This window comes from Curcuma longa, chromosome 11 (assembly GCF_044706935.1).
Source record: "Curcuma longa cultivar G26 ecotype Majalengka, Jawa Barat chromosome 11, ITB_CL_G26_1.1, whole genome shotgun sequence".
Lineage (NCBI taxonomy): Eukaryota > Viridiplantae > Streptophyta > Magnoliopsida > Zingiberales > Zingiberaceae > Curcuma > Curcuma longa.
In genome coordinates, this window is record NC_133871.1 from 17,122,839 (window position 1) to 17,142,895 (window position 20,057).

The 20,057-nt window shown below is 36.1% G+C and overlaps 3 protein-coding genes across 5 annotated transcripts; 1 reads left to right on the plus strand and 2 right to left on the minus strand.

Annotated features, from left to right (window-relative positions):
• Positions 1-919: 919 nt before the first annotated feature.
• On the minus strand, positions 920-9,089 carry LOC141839189 (arabinosyltransferase XEG113). 2 transcript variants are annotated; one of them, XM_074726881.1, is made up of 13 exons: positions 8,697-9,089; positions 8,260-8,514; positions 7,974-8,179; positions 6,961-7,066; positions 5,310-5,566; positions 5,070-5,205; positions 3,022-3,116; positions 2,867-2,920; positions 2,064-2,177; positions 1,692-1,790; positions 1,453-1,572; positions 1,285-1,371; positions 920-1,193 (listed from the first exon to the last, which is right to left on the minus strand). In XM_074726881.1, exons 1-13 carry the CDS (start codon positions 8,923-8,925, stop codon positions 1,017-1,019), a joined length of 1,935 nt encoding a protein of 644 aa, XP_074582982.1. In that variant the 5' UTR covers positions 8,926-9,089; the 3' UTR covers positions 920-1,016. The 2 variants fall into 2 exon arrangements, with proteins under 2 accessions (XP_074582982.1, XP_074582983.1); XM_074726882.1 differs by having other exon boundaries at positions 921-1,193; positions 8,260-8,499.
• A 1,171-nt stretch (positions 9,090-10,260) lies between these two features.
• On the minus strand, positions 10,261-13,830 carry LOC141840696 (uncharacterized). Its single transcript, XM_074728751.1, has 6 exons — positions 13,526-13,830; positions 12,028-12,963; positions 11,755-11,949; positions 11,500-11,654; positions 10,837-10,947; positions 10,261-10,645 (listed from the first exon to the last, which is right to left on the minus strand). The coding sequence occupies exons 1-6, from the start codon at positions 13,667-13,669 to the stop codon at positions 10,579-10,581; spliced, it is 1,608 nt and encodes a 535-aa protein (XP_074584852.1). The 5' UTR covers positions 13,670-13,830; the 3' UTR covers positions 10,261-10,578.
• A 273-nt stretch (positions 13,831-14,103) lies between these two features.
• LOC141839179 (carbon catabolite repressor protein 4 homolog 4) lies at positions 14,104-20,011 on the plus strand. Of its 2 annotated transcripts, XM_074726872.1 has the most exons (10): positions 14,104-14,222; positions 14,713-14,807; positions 15,372-15,412; positions 15,597-15,646; positions 17,542-17,611; positions 18,249-18,370; positions 18,814-18,935; positions 19,048-19,177; positions 19,413-19,560; positions 19,642-20,011. In XM_074726872.1, exons 1-10 carry the CDS (start codon positions 14,164-14,166, stop codon positions 19,921-19,923), a joined length of 1,119 nt encoding a protein of 372 aa, XP_074582973.1. In that variant the 5' UTR covers positions 14,104-14,163; the 3' UTR covers positions 19,924-20,011. The 2 variants fall into 2 exon arrangements, with proteins under 2 accessions (XP_074582973.1, XP_074582974.1); XM_074726873.1 differs by lacking the exons at positions 14,104-14,222; positions 15,372-15,412 and having other exon boundaries at positions 14,764-14,807.
• The last annotated feature ends 46 nt before the right edge of the window (positions 20,012-20,057 follow it).

The window sequence follows — 20,057 nt, forward strand, 5'->3', positions numbered from 1 at the left end:
AGTTGTCGTCATGGTCAAATTGACTGGCACGTGCTCCGCACGTGGCCTCCCTCCCGCCATGTTCGAGGTCGTAGCCGTTGAGCCCTGCGGGCTGCTGCTGTCCCTTTTATTTTAAATCCCGCCAAACGGCTGCACTGTTTCGTGTCAGAACTCGTGCTCCTGTTCTGTTGATCTGACCCATTTGGCATCTGACGGCTGACGCTAAGCCGTGATTTATCTGTCAATAATTTTATTTTATTTTATTTAATTTGTTGCATTGATTGGCGTGGAGTTGGATGGATCTGACGCTTCCTCTCCTTGTTTTAAGGGCCTACGGCTCTACTTCCCATTTTAAATTGCGACGACGCGGCTCCCCAGACGCCAGGGCCTGGCCCACTTTCGGGACCTCGTGGTTTGTAAAAAGCCGGTCCGGGAATTCGGCCGGCGAGCCAGCGCTGGGTCGGTCTGGACCGTCGGTCGAAACGACAAAAGCGGCGCAGGTGACCGTTTGATGTGGTCGACAACCTTTTCGGTTATGCGATGATATTGGGCCGTTAAAGGTCAATTATGGGCCAAAAATGCCTTTTCGTTTTTTACTGAATCATTTTAAAAATTTTCCTTTTATATTCTGATTATCCTCTCAGAATTAAGCCAAAACTTTGAGGTTTCTCTTTTGTCTGTCCTCAAATCGACCAAATTTTATTTAATTGAGACGTAGAGACCGCTACGCTCTCGAAATCCCAAAGGTACGCCAGCGCCAGCACCTGCACCGCAAAGGAACAGGGCGAGCACTGGTGCGAGCGCTCCGAGACGCATCGCATGTGACACAAGCCAACAAACGAAAGCAGAGAAGCACTGTGCTTGTTTCAATGCCCTGTTTTATCTCCGCCCATCCAACTCGACGGTTCAATCTGTAGCAGCATTCATTAATTTTAAGAGTTTAAATTTATATAAGTAATAGATTTTATCCCACAAATTTACACGTCAATAAAGATGTCCAACTAAAAAGTTGTGAATCCATCCATTTTATAAATAGGTCAATCGGTTTGCCATGGTGGATGATCATCATTTCTAGTTTGAGGTGGTTCTGGTGTCCATCCAGGTTTTTCGTTCCAGTACATGTCATAATATATGTGACCAGGGCTGCGATTCTCCACGCAGCACCATAACCCCACGTATCGCTTCACGCGATTTCTGAATTTTGCTTCCCTTTCCTGAGGAAACTCACAGCATTATAATAATATCGCAAATAAAAATGAAAAGAAATGTTAAATAACGAGTGAAAATGTTTGTGAGCTAGCTTACAGTGCTACTGAACCCTTGGAAGGCGTCCACTATGGAGGAAAAGCGCAAAACTTTTACATCCTTGTATTGGGAGAATGTTTGCATATACTGCAAGAAAACCATTTGATTTTTGTACCATTAATTGTGTCATGCCTTGGAACTAAAAAATCAAAGTGAAAAAATCTGTACCATTTGCTCAGTGCTGTTCCTTGGAAACCGTATGAATCCATGGTTTGTTGATTTGTTTGAAATATTGCATCCACTGGAATGAGGATCGCACAGTTGAACATCAAGAACTGACTCCTTCACCTGAATTAGTCGAGCAAAAAAAATGTTCATTCAACTTGAAGGAAATATATGTCTGTTTAAGAAATATATAAATTGTTAATTAACTTCTTATTGATAGATCTTGATGGATCAAACATTACATGTTTGGGCACTAAAGGATTCTGCAGGAACGAATACTCCCTGAAGTCTATTTGTGGACCAAATTCTGCTTCGGAAAGGTCATCGAGCATGACATTGATCTGCAGAGAGGAACACATACACTTCTCACTGAGTGAAAATTAGTAGAGGGTACGAAAGGCATAAACAGTGTAGTCTTAATTAAAAAGATTAAGACTAAGGTACTGCGACTTTTATAAAATCACTAATTTTATGTTTTTGAACTTAGGTCAACCAAAATATCTTTTGCCAAGACCTCATCTATCTCAGGCAATTTTGATCAACCAAACTTAAAAAGTGGCTGAAAAAAAAATATTATGTTTTCATGTTTATGAACAAAAATAGCATATAAATACCTCAAACAAGTGGTCCATAGGGCAAAGAAAAGGTTGCCTGGTCAGTGTGCCTTCAAGAATTCCAGGATGTCCAAACCATATTCTGTCAAACCTGCACCATAATGGAGGCATTACCTAGACATAGACAAGGACTATAAGTCAGACTAATCTGTATAATTATGTTAAATTTAATAGTTATAACAAATTATAATTAATCTTAATATAACAAAAATATACATATATTATTATGGCGAAAATTCCCATCAATGCCCTGCAATCCTCCACTACCTATATAAAAATAATATAATGCAAATTCACAAAAAACTCGTGTATACTTAATATATTGTAAACAGGCCCTCAGCACTCCATCTCAAGCTAGTTTAAATATCATAAAGCCCCATCTTGTTATAAATATCCTGAATTTTGGGACATCACACTAACTCGTCTTTGGAACTAAGAAAAATGAAATCTTCGCTATAGGAAAATGATAATCTAACTATTTGTTTTATGCCCTCCTCAGAAGACTAGATTGGAAGTAATGAGCATGACAACTTGACGACTACAAATCATATTTTATATTTATTGATTCATCAGGACCAAAACCTAACTTAATAACAGTTTAAATAAAACAAGCTCATATGTGGCAAAGGTCATAACCTTGTATTTTGCCTATCTAGCCACTACAACTTGCTTATTTTTTGAGATCCCAGATTCTAAATTAACAGAAAATTTGAAAGAAAATCTCCTTCAACAGCAGATATTGTGTATATACGTGTAAAATCTTTAGGTACAAATTCATTTCTATTGATGGTGTGAAACCTCACCAGTGTTCTATTCAATAAAGAGGCAACAGCAAATGCAGTCCTTATCAGCTTCATCTGAAATAATACAGAAGATTCACTGGTCTACTTGATCACTTTGAAACATCAAATAGACAAGAACCTACACTGATCATCATAATTTAGAATTGAGATTTTACCTGGTAATTCATGAGCGAGAAGTGAGAATGCAGGGTATGAGGACCATTCAGCAACAAAGTCTTAGGAAGACCTGGGTTAAATGATAAGAAACCTCCTGCAAAACCCAGAAAATCAAAGGATAATGAATGTAAACAAATAAAGATTCACTCAAATCACTGCCGATATCCTATCAGTCTTATAGATGATAAAAAAATATTAAACTAACCAAAAGACTCCATTACATAGAGTAGCAGTCTCCCTTGATTGAGTTGATATATTGATTTAAAGATACAAGACATTCAAGGTAAAATGGTCAAACTGCTGGGTTAGCCAAGTTCCATATACCACACAACTGAATGACCAAGATAACACCATGATTTCAGTGCTGCTTGGTAGCCGTCGACATAGTCAAAACACACCATTCCTCCACTGACATATACAAATACCATGTCACTTATTCAACTAGAAAATTTTGATGATGATGTTGGATATATCAACCACAGTTAAAAACCCATTCCTTGCAGACTGAAATAGCTAAACCATATTGTTCCACTAGCCAACTAATATATGAGGAGGCATGGCACCAAGGAGTTGTATTGTAGACACAACAACATAAAAGACATCCCAAGAGTCATCGAGTGTTGGCATGAAACAATATCATTGACATAATTGACACAACAACATAAAAGACATTTCCTATGCCAAGTAATATTTTGAGCATCTCCAGATCCGATGAAATTCTCTTCCTTTTCAATAATTTATCGGAGCATCCCCTCCTCCAGCCACATGCTTCCATAGTTCTTCTTGCTTTATGTTTCGACCGTTTCACTGACTCGAGACATTTCCTTTAAGATTTCAAATCATGCATGACATTGTCTCCAGTTGTTTAAGCAAGTTATCTTCACACATGCCCTTTTTGCAAAAGTCATTTTCTTCACCGTAGCATCTCGTAGTTCGTCAAGACACAAGGCTGATTCTTCTTTCTTATTAACACTGCCAACTAATTGACAATGATGGAGCAGCTCCTCTAAACTTATGAGCATCTCCAGATCTGATGAAATTCTCTTCCTTAACCGCATTGAGACCCAGCAAGGGAATCTCCTTCTGCTAGCTCTATCGACGTTTCCTCACAATAAGCATCCCCTCCTCCAGCCATAGTTCTTTCTTTTTGCATCCATAGTTCTTCTTGCTTCAGTACCAGCACATCTCATTCCAACCAAGGACAGATACCTTGGATCAGAATAAAACTTTAAACTTTGATATTGATGATATATAAGATGCATGGCATTTCAGTACATTGACTGCCACAGTTATTGTTGCATTCCACACAACATGATTCCAACGTTTTTCAATTAATATCCATGTGAGATATTCAAATAGGCGTACTTGACATGTGATAATAGCTTCCTCACTTCAGGTTAACAGTAACCCACAACTAAAACAGATTTAAAAATTAGTGAAAAAAATTAATACATAAACATTTGAAATAACTCCTGTAATCCATGTGGTATTATTTGTTTCAATTGCTAACTGGGACACTGATAGCATCACTTCATCAGAAATGCAGAAGGACAAGAATTTTACATCAGTAATCCGTCCAATTAGGTTAACTTAGCATTTGGCATGCCCATATAAAAAAAACAACAGTGTATTTAACCAGCTGATGGCATGCTAAAATTGAACCAAGATTTGTGTTAAAAAGTTGACAAAAAGTATATGTAGTTACATTTGAAATACCTAGATATTTATCTTACATTTATATATTTACCAACTAAAAAATAAGCATAGACAAGAAATTTGGATACGATATGCAAGTTCTTCCTTCTAAAAAGCATTAGCAGCATAGTCGCTTAAGAAGTACCCTACTTTCAAATACTTCAGAAATTATTTGTTTTCCAAAAGACTTGGTTGTGCACAACATGATTTTAGGTTGGCACTCAACTATCAGTGCACAACACTTTTTAGTTGGTGCAGTAAAAGTCAAAAACAAATGCTTAAGAGCAGTTGAGATGGAACATCTAACAAAGAATGAAGAAGAAGAATCCTGTTATACAGGAAAAAGGAATACCTGCAGAATCATAGTATGCAGGTTGGTCATAGAAAAGCATAGCCTCCCGCAATCTATGGCGCTTTCCTTCAGTACCAGCATACTGGAAGGTGGTGTGCACTGCATATGGCTCTAATCTAAGCTGTTGGTGAAGAGCCTACTAATACATTTGAAAGAATTGTTGCAAAGGAAAAGATTGTTATTATGTAAATTCGCAGCATAACATATAATGCCAAATTTGAATAAGCATCAATGAGTTACCTGGACAAAGTATGTGTGGCCACTGCAGAAAATACTGGCTGGTAGTATACCCAGCTTTAGGGACCCATCAAAAGCATAAACCAGTCCGTTTGATCCTTCAACAGATGGACCTAAAACTTTGTGAACAAGATCATTAAAGCCGGCCTGGTCCCATATCTTTTCATCATTTAAAAGCAAATCTTTCCAGTCTTTTGCTAGCTTTTTTGCAGGGACAGTAGGACGCCAATGGAAAATTCCAACATTAAAGGCCCCAGTTACTACCAATGTAAGAGAGGTGACTTTTAGATAAATAATTCCGGAACTATAAAAGTTAAATTATGACTTAAAAATTGTGTTCACATCTTGTTCCATGCTAAATAATGTATTGCACAACAAATGAATGCCAATTGGTTGGACTCACACAATTTTGACCTAAACAACGCCCAAATTTCACTAACACAAAAGCTGACATAATATCTAATAAACAAGCAAAGAATATTCAAAAGCACTTCAAAATCTGCTACCATCCTGATTCAAGGGCAGCTATGTTGCAAGCAAATGCCAGTTTCACAAACCTCAACCCTAAACTGGGTTGAAGAACCCAACTAGGGTAATTACTTCCCTATCCACCCCAAATTTGATTACCGGATAATGAAATCAGGTTAGAGAAGCAATTATGAACATGAATATCACCAAGAAAACCTGACCTCCTGCCATCTTGTTACCATGCACTTTGCATCACACCAAAATAAATGCTTGTTTGATTATCCAATCACAATGTGGCGTCATGTCCTTGTATATATCAGACCAAACTTTTTCTGGTTACTATAGAGTTCTCTTGTTAGAATTTGACATCAGAATGACAGTTTACAATCGTAAGGGGACCTTTCTTATTAACATCTAGAAAACATATACAACAAAATTTTTAAAACACATTTTCACAACTGCAATTGACTTCCCACTAAACTAATGCAATTGTGAAATGGTTGTCATATAGATTCATTTTATCTCATTTCTTGAGCCAGCTGAATAAAATCTTAAAATTGTACATCTAAAATTAAAATAATAAAAAATATATTAAAAAAAACTATCAAGTTGTATCTACATATGTTGATTTGCTACTGGGATCATAAACTTTAAATGCAGATAGGCACGTCATGGTTGAGGTCATCTCCGACAAAATTGAAAATATGTGGACAAAGAGTAGTAATAAATGAGCAGACTTAAAGAATAAATTAAATAATAAATATCGAGGTTTGCATATCAGCATAAGTTGATCTAGGTAATGCCCAATTGGTACAATGGCTTTCTTTTCAACTGAACACTCTATTCAGCTTGTTCCAAGTTTATTTTAATATGACCTTTTCAAAAGTTAAGATTTTCATCTTACATAGCAGTAGCCTTGAATTTTATTGCTTAATTAACCTATTCAATGTTAGTTGGACATAATCTTTTTAAAAGTTAGATTTTCATTATAAATAGCAGTTTGTTTATATATTTATATACATATATAGTGAAAAAATATTATAGAACCAGACATAATTATATTTGTGGCCCCATCAAGTTAGAGTCCTATCTTTGCCACTGTATATCAGCATCTCATTTGTTGTCAAAGCATGGTTTTGTCCATGACGGTATAATTAGAATTTAGTTTGATATTAGAAGAACATACCTTCCTGCCAGACTTCCAAACTATCATCAGTAACTGTTGGTACAATTTGATCACTTGATGTTAAGATATCAGCTTCAGGAAAACGAGCAATATATGGAAGTGGATTCTGTTCCAAGAAGAAAGAGAATTACTACAATGTTTATAATGGGAGAAGAAAACAAAAAAAAAATCCTTCAATGAACAACAACCACAAATTTAAAAGTTTCTTATCAACAGAAACAAAAGAGAAGTTATGTTCCAAGAATGTCATGATTGGTACAAGGGTAGAATAGGGGCAGTACCTAATATGTGTATAAGAAGCCATATGAAGGCTTGAAATGAGATTAATACAAAAATGAGATTATATCAGGGCTTGAAATGGGAGGTACAGATTAATACAAAAATGAGACAACCAGTATATAAGCATAGAACATCGCATAACATCATCAGATTACTGTCTCATGATAAAATTGATTAAATATACATTTAACTAAGTTAGGTTGTATTTACCTTTGGAAAGGAGAGGAGAGAAGAGCACAGTTTTCAGGTGCCTCTCCTTCATTTACCTCAGTAAAAAATCCAGGAAGAAGAAGCTTCTGCAGTATTTCACATATCTTATACCAATTTCCTAACCACATTTAAATTTCTAGTTCTATTGTCACATTTGTACAAAAGATCAAAAGGGGAGGTTACTAAGTTTTCAGCTAAAGTAAGATGGACCAGACTCTTTTTTTATCTTTTAGAGCGACTACTGGCCACTTTCTGGTGATGTAATTTGTCTAATGTATTGGTTAATGTCACTCAAACTTGTGTGCAAATATCCATAAAGAGTGTGCATTCAAGTGTCTTTGACAGCTATTTCTAAAAGATCTTACACATGAACAATAGGGATATTGAACATCTGACACGTATCATTGGGGAGATGAATAGTTCAAATATCAATCCATGATTTACTTATGCTAGTTTCATAATTCTGCAAACATGCTACATCCAAACCCTAGCAAGTTAAAAATTACAAATGGTAAAACAGATACCTTTAACCAAACCATATCTGTATCACACATTAGTATCTCATAGCCAAAAGGTAGGAGAGCATTTATCAACAACACTTTTTCCCTTCCCATTTTATGGAATGTAGGGGAACCCCAGCCAACATCAATTGTTGCCATTTTACTACCCATGTCAAAAACAGGAATGCCTTTCCAATAAAGAGAACGCAGTAGTTTGATGTCCATAGCACCTGTTCAGAAAAGACAAAGTCAATAATTATAAAATTATTATCAACAACATACTAGAAATTTTATAAGGTAGATAACTCACCAACAAGAAGGTTAGTGATATCTAGATCTGTCAAGTGTCTGACCCAATTCACAATAAAATCCATGAATGCATGATTTCCAAATGTAACAATAATAATGTTATCTTTTGCACGATGCTTCACCATATCCTTAGTTAGCTGAAACATCTTCAAGTCCGGCATTTTAGTATCAAGTGGCAGATCCCAGATAGCTCTTGTGAACATGTTAGGAGGCTCAATTTGTTGCTTTGGCGTTCTAGTAACTGTAAGATTAAGATCTATCCAAGACTTTAACATAAAAAATAAAAAAAAAAACTGTAAAAACTCATGAACGACATATGAAGCCAAAAAGATTTTTGTACTGCAGAACACAATAGCACAGGTTCTATCTCATTCTGTTGAAATTTTAACTGTTACAAACTTATAAATAACAAGAAATATAAGTGATTTTACAAACTACCTGACGGAGGCGAAAGCGGAGGAAGGGATGAGAGTGGCGCAGACGACGCAGAAGGAAAGAGCCAGGTGCCGAAGAAGTAGAACGGCTTTCCGTTCCCCCCATCGCCGGAGAGGGAGGAGAGTATGACAAGGGTAGAGAAGACGATTCCAGCAACGACAGCGGTGTAGATCGCTAAGAAAATGGGCTTGCCCTCGGGGAGCGGGAGCGGGAGCGAATTGCACGGCGCCATGAGGATGAGGGCAGGAAGATCTCGCACGCCCTAGTTGCTAATCTCCTTCGCCTGGCGACTTTCGTGGCATTGCTTCCACGCCCCGCTTGCGAACCTGCTTGCGACGATCACACCCACCAGCAATCGACCATGGCTCGACTTTGCAGTGTGCCCAGCTGCCTGAAGATCGAGAACATGGAACCAACTGTAAAATATACAATAAATTACCAAACTTATCATCAGGTTTTAATTCATGGTATATATTGTGACCTAAAAAATATATTTTAATATATTAAAGTAATCAGACAGTGGAAACAAATAAGTATATATATTATTCTATAGCAAGTTTTAATTAAAATTTTTACTATTTTATTATTAAAATTAAATATACAATAAATTATATTATTTATTTGATTTTTTAAGCAAGTGAGTATTATTTATTAATTTATGATAATCTATCTGATTTTTATGATCCAACTAATTATGAAAATGATCAATTTAATTATATAATTTTTTTTTATCCATCAAAATAAATAAAAAAATATACACAATCCAACGTTATAAAATTTTTAAACTCCTTTAATATAATATATGAGATTTAAACGTTCATTATCTAACAAATCTATCTCACTTTTTACCTTTATCTTTTACCATAGTTTTAGGGTACAACTAAGTATTATTTAAATGCTTGTAAGTTTAATAAAGAATTGAGTAACAGGACCCTTCAGCGTGGTCATGCAAAAAGACCATTTGTTTGGTGATAAATTATAATTTTTTTTGAAGATTTTTTTTAAAAATTAAAAATATATTTTTCATTTTTAAAAAAAAAAAGTAACATGTTTATCGAGATAGTTAAATCTACTTGGAGATCAATTAGTCAACTGTCATAAGATTTTTAATAGACTGAATGAGCACTAGTGGAGCAATAATTGTAGGGTACGGTTTTGAGAATCCACTATTTTTAAAATGCTAACATATTATTAACCGTGCACTAAAATACATAAGAAAATAATTTACATTTACAAGTTTCAAATTTATTGGATCGAATGAATCAATCGAGTCAATCAGGCTGAGAAGCAGTTGCATAAATCATGTAAATAATGCAAGGCGAACACATTAATTATGTAGATTTTTTTAAAGAAAAATCATTCTTTATATATTTCTAAGAACAATCTTACCAACTAAATAAAAGAATAAATCATTTTATAAACAGTTTGATTCTTGCAATTAGCAGTAAGTTTTTAAATTCCATACGCTGCTACAACTTCCCAGATGGATCAATTCAAATAGATATTGTTCAGAAAGGCTGATAAATAAGAAATAAATAAATTACAGCAACAGGAAAAAGGTTCACAACTATTTTTTACGAAAAAGGGTCCACAATTTTGATAACACCAAGTGCAGGTACAATTCTCCCCGTGGAGGCCTTTTTACGAAAGAGGATTCGAGGGAGGAAATAAACATACATAAGCTCGAAGAGAAACACAATGAAGTTGACAAATCAATGAACCTCTCATTGTTTCATCTACATAATACAAGATTAAGAAAGTACTCAAAGTTTTATCTGATAGTTGCACACTTTACCGAATTGTGCAGTAGCAAGAGGGTTGAAATCCAAAGCTGAAGATGAGAACCCTTCAGATAAAGAATCATGACCAGGATCTAGTTGCTTCTCTAGCTGGGCTTTTGTTTATTTGATGCATTTGATGTGCAAACATCACAGCGACATAGAGGGCACACCCTAGACAATAATTGGTAAAATTATGAAAAGATGAATGATTAGAGGACTCGAGAAGGATTATCACATTTATGTGAAGGAATATACTAAACAAATTAACAAGATTCAGTTGTATTAACAAGGATGTTTTGCAAATGAGAACATGTTAAACAAAGAAAACAGTTCACCATGAAAGGATTGTTTTTTACGAATACCTATGAATTTCTTTCAGCCATTTATCAATGCATGTTCGATGAAATTCATGATTGCAAGGCAACAACCGCATGCACTCTCCTTCTTCATACTCCACAAGGCAAATATAGCATCTGTACAAAACAAATAATAAAAAAGAGAACAATGAGACTTCGAGTTAAATACCCATTCATCATATACAAAATGATTTCCATATAACTCTTTAGACAAATAAGTAAATTTAAAATAAATATTAAAAAAACAGAACGATAGATCTATAACATTTATGAAAATTTGATGAAAGTACACACAAGTATTTGAATTTGAAATGGATAAAAAAGACTCAGGTTAAAAGGAGGTACTATGATAAGATCAGATGAGCCTTTTTGTATAAAACAATGCAACCACTATATTTGCATTTTATAATTTTCAGCATAGCAGAATCAATAACAATTAGAGACCAAAAAAAAAGTAGTCTTCTCAGTCTTTAAGTATCTAAATACAGAAAAGCTGCATGAAAATTCTCATCATGCACTCTGTCCTCTACAATAACTGATCATTCATTTTATAGGAGTTTCAGTTGAATTATTTTGATCAGGAAAAGACAAGTTCTTCTCATAGCATTTAGGAAAGTTTCATGGGTACTTTGATAGAAGGTCCTGATAAAGGAGGTGCAAGACTCTTACTGTGCCGCTTCCTCATTTTGACATTTCGACGTCTTGCTAAATATTTTTACTGGAATACTCTCTACAACCTCTTTTGGTGCAGGAACAGACCCAATAGATGAAAAAGATGGTCGAGAGGATAGTACAACAGACTGCTGGTGGATTTCATCCAAAACCTAAAAAAAGAATGCAGTAGTTATTTGACTTTCTCTAACAAGGAAAATGTAGTCAACAAGCCAACATTTTCTTCCACTTTGGTATTCATTTTGGTCATACCTCAAACAGTGCCTCAGCTAGCACGACGATTCTTGATATGCTTGCCCTTGCACTTGTGTCATCATCAGGATTGGCATTTTGGTTACTTATTCTGCATGCACAGCGGCCTGTTCTATGCTGGCCAGATAGTATACATGATCTATCATGACCTGATAAACTTTCGAATCGGCTACCAAGTCTCTGAAGAGCACGAACCTGACAATAAAAGTTGATTTTTCTTAAGAATATAATGAATATATTAGCAATTAGAAACCATGATACAAATAATCCTACCTGAGACCTTATCCTTCTTCTCCTTTCTAGGAAAGCTGATCTGTGCTCAAAAACATCATGATTCCCAACTCTCCACTGTTGAGCATCTGCAACATTCTCATCATTGCTATCCATAGATCTAGATTCCTGATAAGATACACTACTTGAAGAATCAGGCAACAAATCATTAGTCCTTCTAGGAGAGGAAGCTCTTCTAACACCACCCACTGTTCGTCTTCCAATAGGCTGCCCACTGGGCCACACAGTCCTATCCTCCAGGGAAGAAGTATCAAACAAACCATCAGAAAGAGCAGTCCTTCTGAGAACTCTATCTCGGAGCCTTCCTACACTACGTGTTCTACTAAATCGTACACTACCTTCTATAGTTTCTTGTGTTCCCAGTCTTCTTTGAGAATGCCTTGCATTTCTTGATTCCACAAAGCTACCACTAGAACACCTATCAATTGTAGTCTCTGTTCCTTCATTAAGCTGAGCCACATCTAGGGAAGAGCTAGTTCCCATTGTGCTACAATTTTGTATACTATCAACATGATCGTGATTTACAGTATCATTTTGTCCAAGATCACTACTTGGAACAGACACACCAGTGGAGAAAAGAGAACGGGTTCCCGGTGACCCTAAACTGACTGCTCTGTTGAGCCGATAACTAATCCCATCAGGTATAAAAGTAAAACGAGAATGTGATCTTCCTGATGTATTTGACAATCGATCACCTACGGAGTTCATAACAGAACCACTGTTGATATTAAAATTAATCCGTGATGTACCCTCGTTTTCTTCTGTAAACTGTTCACCATTAGAAGAACGTGACAAAGGCAAGCCATCATAATGAGGCAGCCCAACTTTTTCAGAACCATGGTCATTTCCTTCAACTGTTTTATTCTCTGCTTCATCCTCACAATAGGAGCCTTTGGATCTTGCATTTACTTCTATCTTCTGCAAACAAAGGAGATGTCAATAGTTTAGTTTATAGAGATGCACATGGACAAAACAGTCACAGAATCATTCAGATTGAAATTGAAAGAGGAACTGAATAGGTTTAACGCTCAAAGATTTGAGAAAAAAATCAAAGGAAATCCATTTAGATGCCATTAGACAAAGAAACTCCATTCACACAAAAATAATCAATTGGTGGAAAGCATCTAAGGAATCCAGCCAACTATCTTTTGAATGGAGCTAAGTACAATAATATTAGCAAAACAGAAGGACAAATATTGAAGTGGATATTGCAGAGATCATGATTCTAAGAATTCAAGTCTTGAATAACCAAGATTTCATATTAAAGTAAAGGGAAAAAAACATGTATTTCCTTTCAGACGGAATGACAAGATTACAAGATCAGCGAGAATAGCTACTGACAGTATGGACTAAGCAGACACACGCGTCCTGTTGGCGGTAGATCGAGAAAATGACAAATCAGATCAGGAGTGAACATCCGAACGGGAAGCAAGAAAGGGGACAGAGATCCAAATCGAAGGCACACGAAGCGATCGCCCACCTGACGGCCATCCGGCAGGATGGAGGCTAGACCAAAGCAAGAAGAGGAAGAGTTGACGACCCGAAGCCCCCTCAATCTCGACTTCCAGCTCCCGACGGAGGAAGAAGCCTCTGCTGAAGCATCCTTGCTGCTTCCGGATCCCATGCGTCTGCCGCCGCAATCCAAGGCTAACGGCTCGACTACGAATGCGATGAGCGCAATGCGACAGGAATCCGCATCGGAGCGAAGACGTGAAGAAGCAGGAGCCGAGAAAGAGGAAGCGATCCACCACCGACGAGGGATGCGGGACGACGAGAGAGAGAGAGAGAGAGAGAGAGAGAGAGAGAGAGGAGTGTAAAGGGAAACCCTTGTCTCTCTGTCTGTTATTTTTCGAGTATAAATGGCAATAGCGACAGTGCAATGTACTAGGCTGGTCAAAATCAGATATCACCCGACCCGGATCCGACACATTGGAGTTAACGGGTCGGGCATCTATAATCGGGCTGAACCCGTTTTAACTCCACCGACCCTTGTCCCGATTTCGAGCTGGGCTTCCGGCTTGAAGAGGAAACGGCTACCGTCTTCTCCTGGTCTCGCCGCCCGACAACTCGGAAACCCTAAAATAAGTGTCGCGGTGGAGACAGGTCAGAGATTGCGTGATGCTTGTACCTTCCTGCCTGCTCCGCAAGCCGCCCTTCTTCGCGTCTACGCTGCCCCGGTTACTATTTTTCTTTCTAATCGCTTGATTCTGCTAGAATGCGACCTCTTTTCGGCTGCTTTCTTAACTTGATATTTGCTGGACTATGTTGGGATTTGATTAGAAAAATCTCTGCCCCACCACCCAATCTCTGTAGACGCCAACCTTTGAACACGTGATTTGGCTATATTTTTTAGTTAATAAAAAACTACGTTTTTACCCCCAAACGTTATCATGTCTCGGTTTCATAGATCTGGCGATTTTCTAACTATGCATTTTTTAGAATTATCCTATCTCAATGTATTATTTCTTTCGCCTTTCAAATATATCAATTTTACAGTATTTAAGCTTGATCTCCAGCTTAATTAATAAACGTTCCCTAAATAAAGGTTGAGGATTATTAGATTTCTAATCTCCTGTTGGCTTCTAATTCTATTTTTTTGTTGGATCATTAAAAGTTATATTGTGGTTGTATCTAGTGAACCTAACAAACTCATTACTTTTGAATCAGGGTTTGCAGCAATAGAATAAATACAATGGCTAAGCCTGTGTGCTCAAAGTTTGTTCCTCTTGACAATTATGAAGGCGTAATGAATACTGCAGATGGTATATACTGCATTCTATGTGGATTTTTATTGTTGCATTTGCCTTCTCAGGGAACATTTATGGATTTCTTTTAACAAAATTCTGTATCTGCAATTGTAATGCTTGACGAATGATTTACCTAAAGAAATCCATGTATCTCTGCTTGTATTGCTTGACAAGTTATTTAACTTGGTCACAATAAAACAACATTTAAAGATCTGAAGTCAATTATGCTTAGAACTGGTTCTATGACTTGGGAATTGTTTCAGATGCATTGAGAGTAAAAGTCATAGCTATGGATTTAGCAATTTGTTTTATTTTTCAGTCATCTATGGCCAGAGCTGTGTGTCTAGACTACAATAAGAGATCTTATGGGATTTATACATCTCTAGATCTTTTGTTCTGCTACACTGCTCTCTTTAGGGAGGGCATCACCCATTTCTTATCTTGTTTGTTTTTACTCTTATCCCTTTGGTGCCCCTTTTCTCTGTCATAACTCGGAAGGTTTCGTCAGCTGATATACATATTATGTTGTCTTTTGATAATAAAAGGTTCTCTTTTCACTCACTCTATACTTTCTTCTAGGATTCAAGTTCAGCTTCATCTCCTATAATATTTTGGCCCAGGTATTCTGTGAACATGCCATTCCAAATTGAGCTGTCAATCTGTTTTTCTTGATGTGGTTGATATCTGAATTGATTTACTTCAGATCTTTGGTTTTGTATTAGTTCTAACATGTTGGAATGTTATAGCCCATTATTTTGGAGTTATCTTCCAAGGGATTATCTATTAAACTATCTTGGTTTGCAGGTTTATGTAAAGAGTTCTTATTTTCCACATTCTCCATCTTCCTGTCTCAAGTAAGTATGAATCACTTTTAGGCTTAGTCATGAGTGAAGTTAATTAGCTTCCTACCTTTTTTAGCAATTTGATATTAACATCTAGTCTAGCTAGTCAGGCTTTTCTATAATGGCCAGCAAAATGTCACCACCTCCCTAACTTACTGACTGTTAATTGAAGGATGAAGAAACATAATATTTTTCTGGGAAATAAAATTAGTTCTGTGGAGAACATATTCTTGATGTCTAGTTTAAAATTGTTTTCCTAGTTCTTGTTTTTTAAAGTGAAATATTATTTGTTCTATGGATGACTTTGATAGCACAGAAAAAACTTCCTGATCAGTTGGACAGGTGTTTTTAGTCACCAATTTGCTTCTCACAATATGTGAGATATATATTGATTATGATGCTTAATATACTATCATTTTTGTTCTAATAGTTTGTTGATGCAATGCTACAATCTTATGATTTCATTTGTGTGGTTAGTGGTCTGCATGTTCATGTTTAATTGAAGTGCCAATTGCTTAGTTATTACTTTTGTTAGTGATGTATGTTTAAATTTTGTAGATATTCTTTCTGTTTTGATCAAGGAAACATTCTTGGAAATGATGCTTGTGTTTTGAAGCAATATTCATAGGTGAAAATTTCTCTACTCAAGATCATCATTTAAGTTTTAGAACAAGAAATAAAGTTGCATAATCAAAATCATAATCTGTTTTCTATGATTTGTTTATGTCTTATCCATTTAAATTCTCTCTATGGCTTGGTCTTCCTTTTCGTCTCTCCTTTGATGCCCTATTGGTCGAACACAATGCATTGAGAGGGAAGAGGACTGCACAAGAGTCGAGATACTTTCCCTTGTTTACGTAATGTTAAAATTAGATGGATTCTAATTCCATCAGTGGATCGTTTTCCCCTCCTTTTTCATCCTCTCTCCCAACTCCACGGTCCTGATTCTTCTCTGTGCATCCAAACAACCTACGATAAGTCATTAATGGTGCTGTGATCGGCCACTAATGGTGCTAGGCAAAACCCTCAGCTGGCCACGCCTCGGTACCATCCATCATGTCATGATATCCCAATCCAATTGCACCGGATGAGTTAAGATCTTGGGGTTTAACTTTATCTAGTTCAATTTTAATTTTAATCCAAATTGATTATTAATTAATATCAGCACACAATTAAGAAAAATTTCCAACTATATTCTCATTCGCTAATGGGTTGAAATCTTGAAACCCATTCCTTGTTCCTATAGAAGCTGAAAGTCCCTCCATTTGTCATGCCACATGCTCGTTCTTATAGAGAAAGCTTAAATACAGGAAACATAATCCTTCAGTCAGGGAAAGACATCTAATATTTTTACACTATTTAACGGGAGACACAATCCTGTTCCATTACAATTTTTTTCATCATATTATATAATAGGAAAATTTTCTTTTTCCCTCAAAATTCTACTTTTTTTGAGAAATGTACGGGAGTTCCAAAATCATCAAAATTCCTTTGGAGTTTTCAAAATCTTATCACAAACATAATCATTAACTCCTTTAATTTTAATGGAAGAACGACATGGCAGGTATGCCATGTGCCATATCACTTCTCTGTTGAATAAAATAATGGTGTTACTGTCTTGTGGTACTTTGATGATTTTGAAACTTTGAAATAATATTAGTTTGAGAATTATTGTGGTACTTTGATGAATTTGAAACTTTGGGGGCATTTGGAAGAAGAGGATAAACTTTGGATAATGATCCAAACTGTAGGTGATGATCCCTATATACTTTAATCTGTGAATTTTGTACTTATCTCTATTATATGATGGCCATCTCCAGTAAATGTTCTGTGTTAAATTTCAATCAATGAATATGTGTCCTCTTTCATCCAGCTGATGTTTGCTTAATAAGCAGATGATGTTACAGGTGGAAAGCACGTTCAGAATCTGTTCTAACTGACTTCAAGAACCTAAATGCTGATTTTTTCTGTATACAGGTGATTTACTAGTCATTCTATATTTCCTTTCTAAACATAAGATATCACACCTTTGTTTTGCTCTTGTATGGCTTGATTATTAAAAAACTGTCTTTAGAATCATTGATCATGAGCTCCCTTATCCGATTGCACTTTAGGCACTGCAATTTGTTGCTTTTCCAATATTATGTTGTTTTATGAAAAGAGTTGAGAGGGCTGAAATTTGGTATTGTTATTGAGATCAATTAGATTTAGGCACCAACTATAACACCCTATAACAATATTTGATATGGAACTAAACCTATTTTCAATATGAAATTCCAGCACTTCCTCTGAAGCTGGACCTATAGAGTCCAAATGAGAAAAAAAATTAAGATGGTATAGGTATGTTCAAAGATGACCTATAGTTTATATAATTAGAAGAGTCAAAACATGTAAAATGTAGAGAAAGGCTGAAAGAATAGTCATATAGTAAAAAATAATTTTATTAATTCAAATATTTTTAGCAATCTTAGTTTTATATGAAGTTCAATGGAGGAATAAGATTCATGTAGCCAAACCCCAAATAGTTGGGACAAACAAGGATGATGATGAACATAATGTTGGTCTCATTCGTTGCTTTCACTGTGCATGTCCATTAAATTGTCTGTAATTATAGGAGTTGGATGAGTATAATAGCTTCTACAAAAGCAAAATGGAGAGCCTTGGGTATTCAAGCCTTTATATTAAAAGAGTTGGGAAGAAACGCGATGGATGTGGGATCTTTTACAAGCCAAGCAGGTATTATCAACTCTTAGCTGCATTGTGGAAAATTTCTCTGCACAATTGTTTTCCATTTTCTGTTGATGTGGAAGTAATGCTTCAGAAATACCTTCTAGTTACTAATCTTTGAATTGAGTTCGCTTTGTTCTAGTTCCCCTATCATACTGGAGAGCAAAATAATGCACTCAACAAGTCTTTTTGTTTATTTAACATGCTCCCTTAATCTGGTCCTTGTTTAGTATGTCGTCGATTTATACACAACACCCAGTTGGTAAGACTCTTAACCAGTCTCTAGCTCTCTTGTTCAATCCTACTAAGTCCTGCAAATACAAGAAAATGTCATGTATAAAGTTTTGTCAACAAGGAATTAATGCCAGAGTTTCTTTCTTGAAATTTTTATTGCATGTTTTATGTTTTTATATTGTTTAGTGAAGTAATGCAACAACGCACTGTTTCTTCAGTGCACAGTTGCTTGAAATGGAGGAAATTGATTACAATGATCTTGTCAATTGTGCGAATACCGTTAATGTAATTAGGAACAATAAAGTATTGGATATTGAAGAAACGGATGCACAAATACAAGGTATGCTTATGATTTGATCTTCAGTTTGTGCACAATGTTATCTTATGTTCGTTAGCTCTTTTGTGTTCAAATTGAATATGTTTTGGAATCACTGGTTAATCTGCCTCAACAGGTTCAGAGAAGCATCAATCTAATGATCCGCTTGTGAGGTTAAAACGTGACTGTGTGGGATTATTAGCAGCTTTTAAGCTAAATGATCCTTCTGGCCACATTATTGTGGTGGCAGACACTCATATTTACTGGTAATGGAACTCAATGCACTAGTAATCACCAATTGTCTTTGATATTAATTTCATATTTGTCCATTGTTTACTTTTTCTTTCTCGCTAATTTTATCAATTTTGAATATTTTTATTAATGACTATTTACAGATAATTCTAAAAAAATATTACACACTTCAGGAAACAACTATTTATTGTGTTACCTGTACCAGAGCCTAGAAGCTTGATTAATTTAATTTAAATCCGGGACTTGCAGGGATCCAACCTGGATCGATGTAAAGCTTGCACAGGCTAAGTATCTTCTATCAAGACTCTCACAGTTTAAGGAACTTGTTTCAACTAAGTTCGCCTGTACCCCTTCAGTGCTTGTTGCAGGTGACTTCAATTCTACTCCTGGAGATGAGGTCAGTTTTCATTATACTTCTTTTGCTCAACTCAATAGCTTATTCTGCCTGTACGATCCTCTTTTTCTTGATTTCCTTCAGGTATATCAGTACCTTGTATCGACTTCAGAAGCAGCACCTATCAAATTGTGCAGTCTTTATGCAACAGCAAATGGGGGAGAGCCACCATTTACAAACTGCACCCCTGATTTCACAGGAACACTGGATTACATTTTTTTCTCAGCTACTCGTCTGAAACCAGTGAGCCTATTAGAAGTTCCAGGCCCCGACTCGCCTGACATCGTCGGAGGGTTGCCCAACTACAACCATCCCAGCGATCATTTACCAATTGGTGCTGAGTTTTTAGTCCTCCATTCTTCATAATATTTATTTGTTTTTTGTATAACAGAAATTTGATGATAGAGAGTAAGTTCACAGCGGTATTATTGTGAAAAACAAAGTCTGGAGCACCTAAGAGATAAATAAATATGCTAATTTTAATAATTAGCGGCGAATCT